We start from the raw sequence: 20808 nt of genomic DNA, 5'->3' as shown, positions 1-20808 counted from the left end.
TCATGTTTACGTGCACATATAGTGTAGCTAGTCAGAATGTGGATTTCTGCAAGCTCTGTTAGGAAAATAAATTAATTATTAAATCAGTCATTTCTATGATGTAACATGATTTGTGAGTAGCCAGAAGGGCAGTGGAAAGTCCTGAAATCAGATGGATTCAGTCAACAAGGACTATTTTATTTGTTCAGTTTCAAACAGGTTTTTTGGACTACTTTTAAGCCAAAAGTTTTGTCTAACGATTCTCTCCCCAGAGCTCTGTCACTGTGTTTGCTATTTCAATTGCAACTTCTGTCTTCTTGCTGGCCAATGTCCTGCCCTTTATATATATGCACCTCTACTACCTGTACCATTTCCTTTGCTCAGTTAGTGAATGAATCCCCAGAGTGGGGATACATAACTGTGTTTCTCTACATCCTTCTAGTATTCCAGCTATCTGGTTCCCAAAAAAGGAGTTAAATTATTTCCTGAATTATCAGACATGCTCGAAATTTAGTGCAATACATATTAATATTGATATGTTCTTTTGAATTACATATGTTGAAATGCATTTTGATTGTATATGTGATTTGATTGCATTTTGCAATGAAATTTTAAAGACATTTTAACGGAAAGATATGAAAAGCAATGTTTGCATAAATAAAATAAAATAATACACTAAGAATTGAATCATACCAGTGTGCTAAAAATCTTACAGAATTTTGACCCATTGTTACCTTAGGTTCATATAGAAGACATCTACATCAGTCATCTTCTTTCAAACAGGAGAATTTTTTTCATCTTTTGATTTCTTAAAGACAAGGAAGGTTTTAGTCTTGCTTCCTAAGAACGTAAGGTTATATGACTGTGGGTTGTGTATGTGCATATATGTCTGTGTCTGTTCTCTCCTTCCCCTCCCTGTAATTTGAACCTGTTAGCTAGTTTCAGAAAAATTTGAGAAAGGGTCATAGGTCTCAATGGTATTAAGTTCCTGCAAGTTTTGTGGTAATAGCTAGCTGGATAGGAATAAAAAGACCCCTTAAGTGCCCCAACTAGCAAAAAGGTTGCAGAGCTATTAGATACCAGTGTGTCCACATAATGGAGATGCCTTATAAATTCTGATCTCTGGCTATGGTAAATACCATCCAATTTATGATTATGATTTATCATTTACCATATTAATTCCACAAAAAGAGAGGAAATCAGTTTTACTTAGTCCTTGTACTCATAGGAGTAAGTATTTCATTCTGTAGTCAAAAGTCCATTGTAGCAGATTGTATTCAGTCTGATGAAGAATTCATCGTGTCACACAATGAAGATGTCCTGACAAGGAAAAACTTCCAAAAAGTACCCAGAACTGGCATTTGGAGAAAACTACAGGATTTGTCCTTCAATAACTATAAAAATAGCCAGAAGCCATGTAGAGTTTGTCAGCAAATTTAAAGATTAAATCAGGTTCGCTGAAGCTGGTATTAGGGAGAAAGTATTTCCAGCCATTTTACATATGTAGCTTGTTTGGTTGGATAAGGGATTAAATCTAATTATATCTTTCTTCTGAGTGTGAAGAATGATAAAGTAAGATTTTATATTATTTAATTAAAATCAAAATCTCCTTCAAAGGACTTTGAAAATAGTACATTGATTTTCAGCTCCTTTATAAGTCACAAGTTAAAGGGAAATATGTTAAATAAATTGTTTTACTTTACAAAATATTTCTACTGGTTTTGGAGTTCAGAGTTGACAACAGAATTATAAGCTTAAAGGAGGAAAAAAAAGTCATTTAAATATTTTGAGGTGCATTTATTCTTCCCAACTGGAACAGTCTAGACTTCTGAACTTCAGGAAGTTTGAAACCTGCTTTCTAAGAAGCACACTGGATTCTTCTGTGTTGTTCCTGATAGCTAACAGATAAGATTAGCTGTGCCAAATTCTCTTCTTGTGGGTGTAGACTGTTGGAATTTAGCAAGCAGTATCCTTGACAAGACACTAGGAGGAACTGAAATCTCTCACAATTGCATTGTTGAACAGAGTAAGTTTCTATGAGTAAAGTAAAAGTAAGGATATGTAAAAACTGTTGAATATGTTAAGACCAGCTCACACCAGATATCTTCTACCAAATCGCTTTAATTGGTAATATAGCAGAAATAGTGGTAAGAAAGGGTAAGCTGTTCCTTAACCTTAAATATCATGTCCCTCAGGTGCTTCAGGCATGTTGCTATGCCACATTACAAATCTAAACAACATCTGCTCTGAAAGGCAGGACGTCAAGTCCTGAACAGATAGAAATTCACATTTAAACAGTAGTACAATCCTTTTTGACTTCTGTTTCTCTAATAGATGTGTGTTGGAGAAAGATACATGCAACTGAGACCACATACTGTCCTAAAACATAGCTGAGTTTATACTAACACAGGTTGCCCAGGGAGGTGGTGGAAGCCCCATCCCTGGAAGTTTTTAAGGCCAGGCTGGATGGGGCTCTGAGCAACCTGATCTAGGGAGATGTCCCTGCCCACGGCAGGGGAGTTAGAACTAGATGATCTTTAAGGTCCCTTCCAACCCTAACAATTCTATGATTCTTGCCAAGGATAACTTCTCTTTACTGCATGTCTCCTGTTGCTTTTTCTAATTCTGTGGTTTTAAACTAGAATTTTACTACTTAATATCTTATTCTCTAATGGTGTTGGGACACAATGTTGTTCTTTGTTAACTGGAACCACATTGCTTTAAATGGATTATCCAGTTATCAGAATGAGATGGTTTTATATAAGCCTGCAAAGCACCTTATGTCATTCAAAAATGATGGATAGAATATTACAAAAAATGCATAGGGCCCCATTAAAAAAAAAACCACAACCAAAAACCAAACAACTTCCTAGTTAATCTTTATAGGCCAGATCTCAGCAATAGCAACGTGAAGCTCCTGTTCCTGTTTCAAGTTAAAATTCCATGCTGAGGTGAGGTTTGCAGTGGAAGAAAATATCTTTACTAGATCAGCACATAGTTTTGAAAATAATTGGCAAGCTTTTGGGTAGTGAGCTGAGCTTTCAAGGTGTTATAATAATTCTAGCAATTGTGTGTAGTAACATTTATAATAAGATTTTATGATCCAAAGAGCTCAGCACCTGCAGAGTCAACCACATGTTGAAGTAAATTTCTTTTAATGAATGAACTTGGCTTTATTTACATTTGAATAATCATTACTGCTGGTGTGCTCCATCATTTATGTCATTGTTAAAATGTACATTGGTACATCAAGCCCTTCTTGTAGAATAGGAAGAAGAAGATATGAAGAACTACTGAGTATACAAAAAACAAGAGGATGCTCATTTTGATGCCATAGAGGGAACTATGAGGATTGGCACTTCCATACACCATAAATGCAAACTATATGAAGTCTGTATTGGGTGTTAATGAATAAAATGATGTAGGCTTTTTAAGTGACTGCTTTAAGGAGACAAATGAGATTTTTTTTTTCAGGTGACCCAGTGGTCAGGTGATGAAAGAAGCATAGGGATACCACTAGAATGCATTTTAGCTGGTTAGTGCATTGATAGCATTGCAGGTATCAAGGCCCATGTGAGGGCAATCTGGGGGTCAAATGGCTGGTATTAACGAAGGCTGGAAGGGAAATGCTATTTACCATGAGTAAAGGTTTCAAATTCAGATCATAAACGTGCCAGTTAGGAAAAGGAAAGGATTTCTGCTTTGATTGTACTTAAATGAAGATTGGCTTATGTCCAGGAGGAACTACCCCTGGTAGAAAGAAGAAAGGTAGAAACAGACCTTTGAAATATGGGAAAGAATGTTTTCACTGAAATAAAATGTGAGCAGAAAAAATTGCAGTCCAGCAGAAAAATAAAAAAAAATGCTAGAGCATTAGCAAAAAGCTCATTGTAATGATGGCGAGGACAATTTTAGGGACCCTATAAAGCATCAAACACATGTAGTAAGTAGGAAAAGAAGTATTGTGCAGAGTCAGAAAAACTATGTAAACTGAGTTGATAAAGAATGATCCAAAGGTCCAAAACTAGCTGATAAGTTGAGAAGGACAGAAAAAGAAGCACGACCTTTGGATTTAGCCACGAGCCAATCATTAATTTTTTTAGAAGGTCAATGTGAGTAGAGTGACCTTAGCAAAATAAACTGATGAGCATTTGAGCAGAACTACCATAAAATTAGTGGTATTTTTTAAAATTAAATACATAACAAAAGTTGGTAACTAGGAATTAAGTAGCATCGAGAAAATTCCTTTTTGAAACTAAAAAAAATATCCTGGTATCCTTTTCAATACAAGAATAGCGTTTGAGGCAATTATGTTACAAATAAGTGCTAACAAACTAAGATGAGTGAGTTATGAAAAAGTTCTGCAGTCATATGAAACAGGGTAAAGCATGCTTGATATCATGCCAACTAAAATAATTAACTTTGCTCTGAGAAGTATGTAAATTTATGAAGAGAGAACTCGTGCTGTTCTGTTTGTCCTGGGAAGGTGTAGCGTTTACCTGTGCCAAAAAGGCAAAGTGCTGAGTGATTAATTACCCAGTAGAATAAAACTTGCTTACTCATGTATCTAAGGCATGTTAAAACTCTAGCTGATTTGCTGTATTCTAGAACTGTAGCTTATGTTTTAATATACATTAATACTAATGATGTCTACCTTTCTCCTGCTGTAGATATGTGTGCTGAGTTGGCTAGCAGTACCTACGATCTTACACATAGAAGTAATGTTAAGTATCATGTCTGTTCACAGCCATGCCCCAGTGTACTCGCTCTGGATAGCGAACCATAGCCTGAAGGAGTATTGAACCAGGCTGAAGAAGTGCTGGACACTGCGTGGGTGATAAAGGCAGAAGCAAAATTGTAAGGCGGAAAGAAACATGCAAATGTTTACAACTTTAAACAGAACAACTCAGGTGAAACTAATTTTTGCTATGTCTGCTTTTTACTTTTGTAAGGTAAAATCAAATGATTTAAAAGTGAACTCTTATGCAAAGTTGAGAAAATGCAGAATAATCTGTCAGGCTAAGGGGGATCTACTAAATATGAGCAGAGCTGGTAGCAAACATATTTCTTGTTGTAAACTGCAGTTCTATTGAGATAGTATTTTTGAACATACTTGTGTTCATTTTATCATGGAGAGATTTTTGTAGGGGGGAAGAAGTGTGCTAGTGTAAGCTAACCATTTTAGATTTTAATTTTAAGATGGCTTTTCATCATATCACAGTATGCATTTTTAAGAAGCCAGAATTTGAAATTGTTTATTATTGAAGCACCCTTTCAATAACTAAAGAATTAAAATACTTCAGGCGAATCATAAATTTGTTACGTTAAGAGTCTAAAAGTCTGAAATCTTAACATACGAATTGGAATTTTTGGTAAAATTGAATTTCTTTTGTCTACTACAGGTTTAATGAAGAACATGCATATTTGATGACTAAAAATAGCTGAATGATGCACTTCAGTACACTTTTTATAGAAGAATTTTAATCCTGACTGGAAACCTTCAGAGTCAGATTGCTGCTAAAGAGCCATCTGCGAACGTGAAATACGGGTATGTCGAAAGAAGCCGTTAGTCAGCTTTGCAGATTGCCTCATCCAACCCGGCTCCGGGGCTCGATCGCTCCGGCCGCTCCTTCATCTACCCCTGAGCCCGGGGGCGCCCGGACCGTCCGCCCCGACCCCGGGACGGTCCCCGCGCCGCTCTGTGTCTCCGCAGCCAGTGGGCGGTGCCGGGGCGTGTCGGGCCGCTATAATACCGGCGGGGTGGGCGCTGGGTGCAGTTGCACCGCCGGCGAACAGAGATGCTGCGAGTGCGGTGCTTGCGCGGGGGAAGCCGGGGAGCCGAAGCGGCGCATTATATCGGCTGGCGGGTTGGTGCCGCGCAGATCCGCCGCCCGCCTCCTGGGGGCTGGGGTTGAGGGTGCTCCGTCGGGAGGAGGTCATGTGCGGGGGGCTGTGAGCGGGCGCGGAACAGCTACAGGCTTCTTCGACTCTCCCATGCATCCTCCCGGGTCAGCAGCACAGAGTTCAGTGACTCCAGTCGCCACTGTCAATGCTGTGCTCCTATGTCGTTACCCTTCTAAACTGAGTGTATTTTAAAAGGCAGACTTGAGCATCTAGTTGGTTGTGAATAGATTAGAATGTCTGTAACAAACGGTGTGTTTCTGTTAGTGCTCCAAATAATGTACATTGCTTTGGGATTACAGACTGAGGTGCTCATGGACTGAACCATTGCCCTTTGCCTTTTGTAAGGGAAACATAATTTTCATTCTCATTTTTATTTTAAGCTTGGAAGAGTCTTTACAGGATGGGTGCAGCGATCTTTGCAGAGCACCCAGGCAGCTACAGCCTCCCAGAACACCTGTGCTGCTGATGACAACAAGGCCACTAGCCCTGTGCCTAAGGACTGTCCTGTTTGCTCGTACAATGAATGGGACCCACTGGAAGAGGTCATTGTGGGAAGAGCTGAAAATGCATGCGTCCCACCTTTTTCTGTGGAGGTTAAGGTAAACAATAAAACAACCTTAAAAAGGAAATAATGCACTTTTTTATATATACAATTTGCTTAAGGTTTATGGTGAACAAGGTCTGGTATTTACTCTTGAAGCTGCTTCTTTCAAAGGAGTTGTTTACATCTATGAAACTTTGCACATAGCCATATTGGTGGGAAATAAGCTTTTTCTTTCAACTGAATTGTAAAACAGCTAGTAGTAGAGAGAATCCTAATACGTTCAGTCTGCTCTAGTAATATAGCCCTGATGCTATCAAAGTGCATACTGTAGCTTTTGAGATAGTTGGTAGGACTGATGAAAGTTTAATTGGGCTCAAAAGTAGGGTTACTGCTTGAAAAAAGGTATACTTTACTACTTCACAGTCTGAGAAATACAGAGTTCCATAGCTGTAGACTAGCAGGACCATTCTGTTTAAATAGCTCACTGCAGCTCTTATGTGCTGTGGTAAGTATTGTATGGAAACACATACTCCTCTGTTTTTCAGTGTTTTTCTGTGCCTAAAACTACAGCAGCTACCTAAATAAACCCACGTTTCTTTGTTCTCTGAAATGTTGTATTTTAGAACAGGAGCACTCAAACAATGGGCTTGCTCCAGATTTTTATTGTGTACTTTATTTGGACTTTAAAGTTGCTAAGTGTATGTTGTTACCTGCATTCATGGGGATGATCCTGAATTATTCTCTTCCACTGTGTCATAGTACAGTACTGTCTCCAAGGCAGCATGTAATCCACATCTATAATGCAAAATGAGCTGCTACGCTACTTTTGCTGAAAAGACCTTAGTAATGTTTCAAAGGATATCTTGACAAAGTTGACTGGAAGACCTCAATTAAGAAGGTGAATTTTTCTGATCTGGCATTGAAGAAATGACAAACAAAGATACTGAAAATATGTTTAAAGTGCTAGAAATGGTAGTTAGAGGAAGTTTGGGACGTACTTGTGGAGAAGACTTCCCCTATCCCCTTTTACGTTTGTTTTTTTAGAATCTGGACTATGATTCTGGGCAAAAGTAGTTGGAGGAGTGTGAATGAATTACTGCAGCTTGGTAGTTCTAATCCCGAGACAGAAGAGTAATTTGACTTGTATCAGGACACTTGAGATGATATCTTGGCCCCAGTGAGCGCAATGACAATTTTACCACTGACTTCATTATAACCTTTATTTACTCCTTGAAAGCTGAAGCTCAGTTACCAACCTCTGGAATCCTGTTTTAGACACTCCAAAGATACTCTAGTAGCTTCAGAAAAAGAAGTCAATGAGGATTGGCATGTCTAATACGCAAGTGTATGTATGCGCATTTATGTACTTCACACTGCCATAATGAACGTACAGAAAGAGTAAGGAAAAAACGTGTCTAACTTACGTTGTAACATTAAATGAGACAAAATTCTGTTCTCAAGTAGTGGTCAAGGGCTTGCTTTAATGTCAGAAAAAAATACTATTTCAAATATCTAACTGCCTGAAATGTGACGTGCTATAAAGCTAGCCTGGTTCTACTGCCTATTAAGCCATAACTAATCAAACGAGGTCAGAACTTCACTTTCTGTTACATGCAATATCAAAAGCTCAGTGAGGAATGTCAAAGTATAGAATTATCTCTGCAATTCAAATACCTACAACTTGGGGTTAAAGCGCTTTAAGTTTAGCTTTGCTTTATGTAAACTGCCAAATCTAAAGGATACATTGGCCACAACAGGTAACAGTAAGAGAGCATGCCAGCTGAGATGTGGTTTCCTCTTGTTTTCTCTGCTTTTGTCTTAAATTTTGCTGTAGAAATTACAACAGTAACTTTACCTGGGGTTTTTGCTGAATAATCCAAACAATAGCCCAAATCCTATCTCGCCAATACTGAAAGATATTAATAGATTCAGTTACTGTTCAAATCTCTATGTGACTGAAAGGTAAGGCATGTATGTGTGTGCTGCTCTAGTGTAATACAATAGCCAGAAATCCCTGTTACTGTCCTTGTAAGTAGCAATACTGGGGTTGATGTGTATCCCGCGCCTTCTGCCAAGTATAAATGAGGGTCATTGGTTATAAAACCCGCAGCTTAAAACTAGCGAATTTGAGTTGCGTAAGGAAAAATTGAAGCTTTGGACCTCGGATGCTCTAAAAAACACATCTCAAATTATAACTCAAGTTTGTTAAATACTTGCTTTGAGGTACTTCTAAGTTGTGTCTTAAGATTGTATACATGTCTGTTTACAGAGTATTTAAGTGCAGGAAATATGGCTCCACTCAGTACTTTGAGAAGTGGTTTTGGTATACACAGGTCTCTGCTGTGATGTGGGAATGATGTGCTTGGCATAAGAAGGAGGAAGGAATGAACTGAATAGGGAGCCCTACATATCTGATGAATATTAACAAGCTGACACTTGCATATCCTCTTGGGAGCTTGAAATGGGCTATGTAGGTTATGTAGAGGTAAATACACTATTGGGAAACATGGGAAATCTTAACTAGGAGATTAACAACTACGTTAATTAGGAGAATGCCCTTTTTTGATTTAGCACTTTGGTCAAAAATATCACATTTCAGATGTATTCTTCTGAAGGAGTTGACACTTAGTCTGTATGTATGAGTTGTATGTATATGATCAAAGGGGCTTGAAATCTCAACCCTGAGTTGGTATGAAAGAGATGTCCCAGTCATATACCCTTTTCCCAGTTATTCAGAAGGTAGGGAATATGAGTGGTGGCATGGTGGTAGCCCTTAGTCTGTCATAACTTTAAGATTATGCCATCATATTAGTGCAAGACAAGTATAATTTCCCAGGTGTGAAAAGAGCACTACTAGAGGACACCTGGTGAAGAGGGGAGCCGCACCTGTTATGAATTAATGATCTTCAAATACATCGTGGGTGGCTCTGAAAATAACTAGTTTTACTCCTTAGGACAAATTTGTCTCATTAGCAGAACAGGTTTCCATAGGAGTGCTAGGCACTTCATGTGATCTGCATGTGACATCTCAACAGCTGGCAAGTCTGAGGTGATCAAATTACCCAAGACCTCACTTACAGAAAAAGAACAAATCCTTTGGGAAGGATGGAAAGAAGCTTCAGTACTGGAGGAGGAGGATGGCCATGCTGAGATCTTTGCCTGGGCTCTCTATATAAATGTTAAGAATGCCTAAAAGGTTGAATTTTCTCTTCCTTCTGCCTTACCCCTCTAGCATGAGGGCAAACATCCAGAAATAGTAGAGAGTAGAGTGGATGGCCTGGATTGTTAAAGGAGATCAGGCATGCCTTCAGATGAATGGCCTTGCCTCCTTGGGGCTCACTGACAGTATTAGCACAAAATCATTACATTGTTTCTGTCCAGAACATTGCTTTCTGAAAGTTAGTCAGGACTGCAGTGTCAGGAGATGACCTCATGCTTGGAAGGGCAGGTTCTCCTGCATCCCCTTGCTGTCACTCATGCTGCCTGAATGAGCAGGACTCAGTTTGGTAGAAGGAAGGCCTGACCACTTGCTCACCTGTTCCTGAGCCCTTCTGCTGTAGTTCCAGAAGGGCTCCATATGTACTTGTTCCTCTGTCATGTTAGTGTTAGCAGAGACCCATCAAGACTGCTGGTTTCACAGTTTATAAATCTGAATGAAACGCTTTCAAAGATACACCGAAGTGAAGCAGCATCATTCGTTTTGATTATATGTCCGGATTCTCTTAACCGTGAGAACTAGAATGTTATTTTGAATTAACTTTTAATTTGAGAAGACTATCACAGGATTTCAGGAGCAGAGGATTTAGGCCTGTAAATGCTGTACTTGCTTTAATCCAACTCTGACAGGTGAATTTAGTATCTCTTGCATTTTCTAGACTGCTGCTGTACCTGAAGTATGGCCCCTTCTAGCCAACAAGGCATGTTACCTGTACTTGGGATGGCTTTAGAATTCCCGATGTCACCACTGTGACAGTACCGAAGTGGGGTTTTAACAAGGTGACTATGGATGTGTGCGTTTTGGAGATAAGCTCAAGGTTGTTTTCATTTTAAAAACATGTCAGCTAGCTTTATTAAATAGCAGAGTCGTGTTTGCTGTGTTCGGTGTGTTTGTACAGGTCTAGTGTAATAAGGACCAAATCTTTCATGGCTACTTGGCTATACTAGCCACTAAATACTAATTGAAGTGTAATGTAGTCTCTTGGGTTTTATCTGTGATTTGATAAATAATGAGACTTTCTGTAGGGCTAAGGCTAAAGAGGGGAAGAGAATTCTAGAAATATTTATTACATTATTTATTATAATAGTATTTCCTTCAGTAGAAACAATATAAGCTATTGATCCATCTATATCCAAAAATACGAGGAAACAAAACATCCTGAATCCCATCTAAAAGTCAAACTAAACTTGCAAGTGGCAATGAAATGCGTTCTTACTTCTCTACATTCCAGATGGCATTTCCTTTTTCCCTGCTATTCCTCAGAGGACTTTTTTTTTTTTTTCTTGGCCATCATGGCACATATACAGTCTGTTAGCAGTACTGAAATTATCTGCCAGTTCAATGAACCTGCTTAGCAGATACAGCTGAAACTTACCTTTGTTACTATATGTAAGTGTTCGTGAAAACATCAGCCATTCACAACTACAAATAGTCTTAACACCAAGTTAACACAAGTTTAATAATTGGACACGTGCACATCACAAAACATCTGAGCGAAACCTTACCAATGGTGTGTATAAATAGGAGTAGTAAAGATAGCAGAGTGCTACCAGAATATGAATTCTCAACCAGGAATAATTGAGCATTTATCTGAAGCATTGATGCTTCTCCCTTCCTTTCCCCCTCCCACCCCTCCTCTCCTGCCCCTTTATTTTAGAAGAATCAGCAGATCATTAACATTTCTTATCAAGTCTTCAAAATATTGCAGGAACCAAATACAAGGCACAGTATGACCTGTTAGGGTCATAACACATATAAAACAACAGGAAGTCAGTGAAAGAACAAGAAACTTTGGACATTAAGAATTGTGTCTTATGCATCTGTTTCACTCTACCAAAAACACTGATGCTTATTCTTTGTTACTTACCTGTCCTTTTGTTTTAGGCCAATACATATGAAAAATATTGGGGATTTTATCAGAAATTTGGAGGCCAGAGCTTTCCCAAAGACCATGTAAAAAAAGCTATTGCTGAAATTGAAGAGATGTGCAATATTTTGAAAAGAGAAGGTGTAATCGTCAAGAGGCCTGATCCAATTGACTGGTCTGTGAAGTATAAAACACCTGATTTTGAGTCTACAGGTAAATGTTCTTCCATTGTTGAAGGCCTTCTCTGTTTAGCTCTTGTCTGAGACATTTTGGATGTCTAGTCTACCTTCTTGCTTGGAGCAGGATTACTGCCAGTGCTAGATGAGGTCAGTGATAGCTTTGTGTAGCTATGACTTGGAAAATCTCCAGGGATGGAGATTCTGCCACCCAGTTTGCTGATCTGTTTCAGTGCGGCATGGTTTTCCTAATGAAAGACTTTTTTCTAATACCGAGCCTGAACTTCCCACACCAGCATCTGTTGCCTGATTCCCTTGCTCTGTTGTCACTGACACTACCAAAAAATGTTCATCTGTCATGTTTAATGGCCCTGAAATTAGCTGTAGACTGTTACTGCTTTGTCCTCTAGTTGCAACATGAAATAAGCTGAGGTCTCTCTGCTTCTTCTCCCAGGTCATGTGCTGTAAGGCCCCCCTGACTGTCTCGATAGCTCTTTGTTGGATCCTAGACTTGGATCCATCTTAAACTATGGAGGCCAAAACTGGAAACAGTTTTCCAGGAGGATCCTCACTAGTGTCAACAAAATTTGAATGTTTCTTTACCTTCAGGCCAAGATTCCTCAGTAAGAGCACATTGGCTTGTACTGAGCTTTGCATCAAGCATGGTCTCCAGGCTCTTTTCATGTCAGACATGTTCTTAAGTTGTTCTAGTGGAATTCAAATTCATTAGGGAACAGATAATATTGATGAAAAGTCTAATGGGACTGCTTCCTGCACTAGTTCTGTGTTCCATCAAATTCCTGTTCTGTACTAACACTTCTTGAAAGGATGGCATATAAAGAAATGAGGTCCGCTTGGAAAACTTGCTACCCATCATCACCTTTTGAAGTCATCTGAGTAATTCATAAGCATTTGTCTAGTTAACTTCCATTAACCAAATTATGAAGTGAAGGCTTTGTAGAAAAAGTTGCATGTATTTTGGAAAAAAAAAAAAAAAGTAACTTTGAAAATTTACTGAAGAATGTGAAGACCTCAGATTACGTGCTGGTTTCTTGACTTTGCTAAAGATGCTTTTTGCCATTCTTTTGGATAGAAGTAGTGGTAAAAAGGAGGGTGAAAAGTGAATAAACTGAAAGAGCTGAGAAAAGCATATTTGTCTCATAGGTTAATGGCCTTTTTCCTTTCAGGTATGTATGCTGCCATGCCAAGAGACATCCTGTTGGTGGTGGGAAATGAAATTATTGAAGCGCCTATGGCTTGGCGTGCTCGGTTCTTTGAGTACAGAGCATATAGACGAATAATCAAAGATTATTTCAACTCTGGTGCTAAGTGGACAACTGCCCCCAAACCCACAATGGCAGATGAACTCTATGATCAGGTATTGTTCTCATTGTGCTTCAGAACTTCAGTTCTGGTTATATAGAATTTTGTTGATAGTTTCAACCTGATATCTAGCTTTTACAAAACGGGGGGAGAACAAAACAAATCTGGAAATTTGCGGGTTTACTACTGGTATGCAAATATTCTGTAGCCTTTCCAAATGAAACCGAGTGTGTGCAATTAGGGAATAAGAAACAGGAAGTTGTGTCTATTGAATTCAAGTCTGCTTTGAATTGTTTTGATTACTGGCTGTAATTTAGGACTACTGAAGAGAAAGGAATGCTAGAAAGACATCACAAAGGTTACATTAAAGAATTAAGATTCCCTAAGAATGTCAGTATGTCCTGAGTGTATCAGGAAAGTGGGAAAGAATATATATTTTGTCACAGGAAAAAAACCCTCATGATCTTTGTCTTGCATGATGATTAGTATTTTGAAAGTTATGTAAAAGAAATAGTGGAGGATCTAAATTGTGAGTATTTACCTTCCAAATATTTAAGTGACTTTTTTTCTTTAATTTTTTTCTTTTGTAATAATTTTGACTCAGACAATTTTGGTAGTTTCCTATAGGCCCCCAAATGCATTAGGACCTTGGTAAGAGCACCTACAATAAGTGCAGTAAAACTGGTTGTGGAATGATTATAACTTTCTGGGAAGAGTGACATCTTATCAATGATGCAAAGAAGTCTTTGTTAAACAGAATTACTTTAGACTAGTAATCTGTCAGTATTGGAAAACTTCCAGACCCTGTTCTAAAACATAGAAACTACTTATCCAGTAGTTTTTGTTCGCTGGGTTTTTTTTACACCTCATTTGTTCTTAATTGCATTGTTTCATTCTAAAATCTGTTTAAATTCCTGAAGATCTACCTTCTACAATATCTGAAGATCTACCTTCTACATTCTAAAATGTGGAAAAAGTAGGGAGTCCACCTTTGTTAGGAAATAGCTTACATTCCAGTATTTCTGTCACTCCGCAGTGACTTGTTGGTCTGACCGTTAAACTCCAATGGTAATGAATATTTTTTTATCCAGAAGCCGGAATATTATAGAGTCAGTGGCTCTGAAAAGCAATTAATTTCTCAATATAACTATTGTCTCTTATTCCATCACCTATTCTTGAATGTATTTTAAACCTTTTCCTTAAACTTCCACATTTGTGCTTGCTTTTTTTATTCTAGTAACAAGTAAACCAGACCACCTCCAAGGAACAAACTAGCTATAAACTTATTTTCTCAATTTCAAAATACTGTTCAGTAGGAAATAGTTTGAAAACTTTCCCTTACCATCTCCTTTTTCTATAACTAGGATTATCCAATCCACTCTGTTGAAGACAGGCATAAACTGGCTGCTCAGGGAAAATTTGTAACTACTGAATTTGAGCCATGCTTTGATGCTGCTGACTTCATTAGAGCTGGAAGAGATATCTTTGTACAAAGGAGCCAGGTAAGCAAAGGTTTCTTCCAACAGTTTTGGTATCTATCTGAATGATTGATATTTGTATTTCTGTCTTTTTAAATTCCTGAACAGCATTAAAATAAGAGTATTGACAAAAGAAGTTGCTGTTCATAGAATGTCTGATATACCGGCTGAGACTGTCTTATAGCTAAGGGGTTAGCTAAAGGCACAAACTTCTGTTGTTTTGGCTTTAAATATTTATTTGAATAAAACTTTAGATATACTAAGCTTAGATGCACTTTGTATTCTAACCTGGTGAAACTTACTATGTCCTGTTTTCAGGTTACAAATTACATGGGCATTGAATGGATGAGGCGACATCTTGCACCAGACTACAGAGTGCATATAATATCCTTTAAGGATCCTAACCCTATGCACATTGATGCCACTTTTAATATCATTGGACCTGGCCTTGTGCTTTCTAACCCAGATCGTCCCTGCCACCAGGTAAGAGTGTAGCAGAAGGGAAAGTGTTTTGTGCTTTAAAAATAATTCAGCTTGATTAGGTCCCTGCTCGATAATTGCTAATCCACAACTTTATTTTGTATACACTTGAATAATATTAAATTATTGAATTTAAATAACACTCAGACAGTTGTTCAGGAACTTACAGATGTATTTGCACTGCTGAGAAAATTCTAGAGTCAAGATGCAATGACCACTGTTCTCCCCCAGTTTTCTGCTGTGGCTCTTTATGCTTACCTACTGTGAGACTAGGCAGATGTGTTGTGTGTTTCTTCTGATGTACAGAGCATACATACGATGGAAGCAATCTATTTTGAAATAGTGTAGTATCAAAGCAAGTACAAAGGATATACTACTTGTCTGAACGCTTCCACTACTTAAATATATTAATTGTACCCAAGGAGAAATTGAGGGTTTCCTGCTGCTCAGATGAGTAATCCCCCTTTTTTATTCTTATTTTGGAAGCCTCTCCTTTGGTATTGGTTAACTGTACCAATGGCAGGAGGCTGGTAGTTCCTCAGGCATTCCGTTTTGAATAACTGAGTGAGAAATACATTTTGAAGAGTAGGAGAGACATGGTTCGGTATGTAAAACCTACTACTTCACTCAGAAAAAGCTAATACTGCTAAACAGTGCAATCAGATCAGAAAGCGTTCCAGAGAGTACAAACTCGTGTTACAGACATGTTACCTGTACTGTCAGTGTTTGAGGATTTTTGTGAGGATCCCCATGATTTCAGAATCTGTACAACCACATGGGAATAGCTGAGCTGATACTGAATCAGTGGGATAGAGCTGTGTGCAGCAGACATTACGGAACCATGTGCACAGCCTAGCTCTTAGAAGCAATATTAGTCTCTTCTCAGCAAGTGGCTTCAATGCAAATGGTCCCATTGAATTACTGCCTCTTGTAATATCCGTTATGAGAATATATTTTTTAAAACAATCATAGTCTTTTCCTTGCCTCTTCTCTTCCCCTGTTTTTCATAATCTTCCTTGCAAGAGGAGGCTCTTGGTCACTTTTTGTTAAACCCACGTGCTGGGACTCTTTTAGTGGAAAACTGCTGTCTGTGTAGATAGAAAAGATAGATGCAGCTTTCTTTCATAAAAACTAATTTGGCAGTTCTGGACGACTGGCAAATGGGGCGGAGGTGCAGGTTAAAGAGGGCTGCTCTTTAAAAATCCTGGCAGGCCAGGCTGGTTAGTGAGTTTTCAGAATGGGAGCTTCACCTCCTGGTAACACTTGAATAAAGAGCTCTTCCAAGTATTCAGACAATGAAGTCGAAAAGTCAGTTCTCCTTAGCCAAAATGTTCTCCTCTTATTTTTAACTTAACTTAGCTGTGTAATTCTTGAAGACCTAAATTATTTTGTTTCCTTTGTTAACTAAACCGCATATTAAGTTTCTTATGAAGCATGATGCAAACATAATTTTATGTGGCGGTTTTGGTGGGTATGTTTCTATAAATGGCAGTGTAATTCATATTAATGACTTTTACAGTCATATGGGAAGAAACAGTACAAACAATAAAGAATTTAATTCCTTTGTGCTGTTATGAGTATCTTTACTTCATAGGCTCCAAATGGTGTGCGTTACCTTTTGTCTTAGTATACCTAGCATATATAAAACCAGTAGAAACAAATGCTAGTGGTATGCAAAGTTTGAAAAGGCTTTCAAAAAATGCTTGTATGAAAACTGGATTTGTGGATGGAACTTGAATGGGGACAAAAGTAGTGAACAGAGGGAAGGGGATGTCATGTATATTGAAGAAGCCTGGGGAAGTGTGGCATAGGTTGTAGGATGTGATGTGATGCTTTAAGACTCTTGTTTAGAATCTAATTGCTCTTTCAGATTGAGCTCTTCAAGAAAGCAGGCTGGACTGTGATTCGCCCCCCAGTGCCACTCATCCCAGATGGTATATTCACTCTTTCTTTTCTAAGAATTTCAAGAGTATTCTTAAGAGTATTAATATGCGGTGACATTGGTACAGTAGAAGGTTCATTCTCCTGTGTTTAGATCACCCACTGTGGATGTCTTCTAAATGGCTGTCCATGAATGTCCTAATGCTGGATGAGAAACGAGTGATGGTGGATGCCAATGAGACATCAATTCAGAAGATGTTTGAAAATCTGGGTACGTCCTTATGTATTTCAACATATACTTAAAACAAAATGATCATGATACCAACAATGCACATCAGGATGAACGAAGGTTTCGCTTAGAGTAGTCAAAGCAGCCAGCACTGGAAAAGGTACTCAAACAATTGGATTAGCAAGTAAGAATCATTCAGTGATTTCTCTCCTGAATATTTCAGTCATATGAATATATGCTTCTTGCATCTTGTGCCCCCTACAGCTTGCAGCAAATAAAAGCACGAGTAGCAATTAAAGTTACTGCTAGCATGCTTTTGAATGAGCCTTTTTAGCATAAAACTGTCTGTTCAGTCTGGAGGTCAAAGTCTGTCTTGGAGAGGTTGAGTGTGCATATTGCTGAGTGATGTAGAGCTGGCTATCCCTCATTGTCAAAATGCTTTCAGATTTTTCTCATTTTAACTCATTGTACTTTAAACTGTCAAATTAAGACCACTTAACCAGGTACTTTTGCGCATCAGTCCTATGAGGTGCAACCTCATGATAGGGTGGAATTCCTTTAGATATGCAGTGGCAGGAGAACTGTAATTGAATATAAAACCTGAAAGTCTTACTATGCACAGCTCACTGCAAAGATAAATAATATAGACTTAAAAATCTGAACTCATGCAGTTAATCCAACTGCTTCCATCATGCTGGGAGGGAAAGATGTAGGTAGATCTACTTGTGTCTCATAGTTGGTTAGTAGGATGGTGGCCAGATTGTTTTGTGCTACAGCCAGCTGACTATTGCTGCAGGATAAGTACATGGTGATGCAAAAGCTGACAGGGTAGAAAGATGACTGGTGGGCAGATGAGAAATCAAAAGAAGTGAGGGATCTTTGATTGTAGAGTGAAAGATAATATTCCCCAGTAGCAGAAGATTCCTTTAAAGGGAGAAAAATGATGTGAAGGAGAGAATGAGCCAAAGGTGGAAGACAGCAACCGCTAACCTAGCAGAAGGGTTCATGCCATGGATATGAGTGCACTTATTGAAGCTTTCATCAAATCTGAGATGATTGCAGGTGAGAACCGTGCAATCTAATGCTTTAATCTGATTGTAAAGACTGGCTATACAACCTTTAGTGAATCACTTAGTGTTTCAATCTTAGTTTATTTTAATTCTCTGCATGACCATGGAGCTGAGGGTTTATAAATGCCTGAGAGAACTTAAAAATGAAGCTATTAATGCTAATCATGACGTATCTTTCACACTTGAACTTCACAGTCCCTGTGAGTTCTAAATAAACTCCTGTAGTCAGTAAGTTCCTAGGACTGAGATGGGTCTACTGGGAACAAAACTATTGCTGACCTAGATGATGGATTCTACTGAGCTGCTCCTGAGAGTACCAAGAAGCAAAAAGGCAGACTTAATAACAGAAAAGTCTTCTGATCCTAATCCATCTGTCAGGACTTTGTATAAACTGAGCCACAGCTGAAACATCAGAGCTTAAAAGAAGTGTGAGGAAGCTTAACCTAGGTAGTTAAGTAAAACAGCCTCTTTCCCCTTTCAGAGAGAGAGAGGCTCAGAGCTTTGTACTCTGGATGCTTCTTTTTATGAAAGACACTTGAAAGAGCACATTCAGTGTCTTAACCATAAATGCTCACACAGATTTATGTAAATGTGCCCTGGTCATATATTGTAGCAGAATTTCAGCTAATTCTTCACATACTGCAAAAACTGACTTTTTCTTTTTATTACTGGTACATCGTAACACATGAAACACCAGCTGTGCTCCAGGCACTGTATATTCCTGAGGGTACTGCTGGAATAAACAAGCCAGTGATGTTCCTAGCTTGTTCTCTGCCTAGAATTTGGGAGAATAAATTCTTAACAAATGAGTAGGAAATACTTTCTGTACTTGCATCTAGCCATATGATCTGATAAAGCATTATCTAATGTTCTGATCAAAGCTTACCACATGAATTTGAGATTTTCATTTTAAAGTATGCAATGTATGTTTCTTGCAGGCATTTCTACAATTAAAGTGAATATTCGCCATGCCAATTCATTGGGAGGTGGTTTCCATTGCTGGACATGTGATATCCGCCGCCGTGGTACCCTGCAATCTTACTTTGACTAATTATGAGCCAGATAGGTGGCAATGGTTCAGCTTCTAAAATATGCATAGGAAATGAACAAATTAATTTCACTTCTGTTAAAACAACTGCATGAGTTCTAGTGCTTGGTCAGTGGTGTCCTTACAGTGGTCTGGTAAATGATTTATTCTCACATACTCTTCACTTTCAGCAGTATAATTGAAACTAGTTCCATCAGCAATAGAGGTTTTCTGGCTGGCTTTTTGAAAGACATACTTCATCTATGAAGCCTTTTCACATTGGCTTTGAATCTAAAAACTTGACAAGATAGCTAAAAGTTCTTGCTGGGAAAGCTTGGCCACCAGTATTGGACATCTACCTCTGGTTACTCTATCAAATAGGCAGCTTGAAATGTTAAACTTGAGTAAACTTTTCTTATTCCTTTTAATGAGTCTATTGTTCTAATATATTTGTGTTTAATGAGGTTAAAATAGATGCAACTGTACAGATCTCTTATGGAACCAAGTAATTTTATAATGTGTTTTGCGTCGAGCCATACAGATATTTACAGAGAACTTCCAGTATGATTTAACTTTTAAGACAAGTCTTGTCATGTCTTCCTACATTTTTCTTCTGATGCATGTCATGCATCTGAATACCTTTTTATATTGCTTTTTGTATTGCTGAAATTGATTTTTATTTGACTTTTAAGTGTACAACTGATAGCTAATATTCTGCTTGTAGAGGTTTCACTCTGAATTGTTTACATAACTCAACAAGGCACAAAACAAAAAAAAAACCACCAACCCACCAAAAACTCCCCTCTAAGTCTAAACCTCTGACACCTTACAACCCCTTCTTCCTCCATCTGTAGCAGATACAGAAAGAGGTATCAAACATGCCAAATGCTGTGAAGGAATTTGAGTATTGATTACTGAATATGTACTTTTTATGTTAATAAAGTTTTTTTTGCATTCTCAATTTGTTGCCCTTCTGAAAACGAGTAAGCGTGAAATGTCTGGATGCGTACATGTTTGTAGAACACAGATGGAAATACAAAATAGGCATGGATCTTTTTTTTTCTGTAAAACGTGTAACATCCTAGGCACTTGTATAATGCAGAAAACCCTTGTACTATATTGTCCGTGTAGTATGTTTCTGCTTCTGTTTTGCACAGAAGTATGACTAGTGGGGGAAAGTAACACTAATAGATCGTTCTTACCAGAGTGTGGAGGAATCCATTAAGTCAGGCAAGGTCGTGCACCCTGACGAAAAAGATGTCAGGCATAACATGATCACATATAAACCGTATTTTACCTAGAGTTGGGTAGGTCTAAACAGGTTATATGTCAACAAGCTAGAATGCTTTAAGATGTGCCAGACTGGAAGAGCTAAGGAGACAGCTGCCAGCACTTGACCATGTAGAGATGGGTCCTTCTTTTCCCTTTAAAATCAAGGCTCTTTAGACAATGGAAATTGATCTGAGTCTTGCTGTAACCAAGCTTTGCTTTCCACTATTGACAATGGAGCTGGACAGCTGTGTAGAGGAGCGCGTGCAGCAGGTCATCTTCCCCATTGTTCTGCATGCCGTAGTGCTGAAATGATATCTGTGTGTTTGTGCTTGGCATAAGATAGCACAAGGTACAGCCTGAA

At 38.4% G+C, this 20808-nt stretch overlaps 1 protein-coding gene across 1 annotated transcript; it reads left to right on the top strand.

The window, feature by feature from the left end:
- Positions 1-5764: 5764 nt before the first annotated feature.
- On the top strand, positions 5765-20136 carry GATM (glycine amidinotransferase). Its single transcript, XM_074600331.1, has 9 exons — positions 5765-5846; positions 6264-6482; positions 11529-11724; positions 12875-13065; positions 14375-14512; positions 14807-14971; positions 16839-16902; positions 17004-17120; positions 19087-20136. Exons 1-9 carry the CDS (start codon positions 5778-5780, stop codon positions 19197-19199), a joined length of 1272 nt encoding a protein of 423 aa, XP_074456432.1. The 5' UTR covers positions 5765-5777; the 3' UTR covers positions 19200-20136.
- Positions 20137-20808: the final 672 nt, after the last annotated feature.

The sequence above is a fragment of the Larus michahellis genome, chromosome 9 (genome assembly GCF_964199755.1).
Source record: "Larus michahellis chromosome 9, bLarMic1.1, whole genome shotgun sequence".
NCBI lineage: Eukaryota > Metazoa > Chordata > Aves > Charadriiformes > Laridae > Larus > Larus michahellis.
The sequence above is the reverse complement of the archived record's forward strand: the minus strand, read 5'-3'. Positions and strand labels throughout refer to the sequence as shown.

Excerpts from the sequence above, each read along its gene's own strand:
- GATM (XM_074600331.1), top strand. The coding sequence starts at position 5,778 with ATGCTGCGAGTGCGGTGCTTGCGCGGGGGAAGCCGGGGAGCCGAAGCG. Across the intron at positions 6,483-11,528 it reads CTTTTTCTGTGGAGGTTAAG|GCCAATACATATGAAAAATA; the intron begins GTAAACAATAAA and ends CTTTTGTTTTAG. Across the intron at positions 11,725-12,874 it reads ACCTGATTTTGAGTCTACAG|GTATGTATGCTGCCATGCCA; the intron begins GTAAATGTTCTT and ends TTTTCCTTTCAG.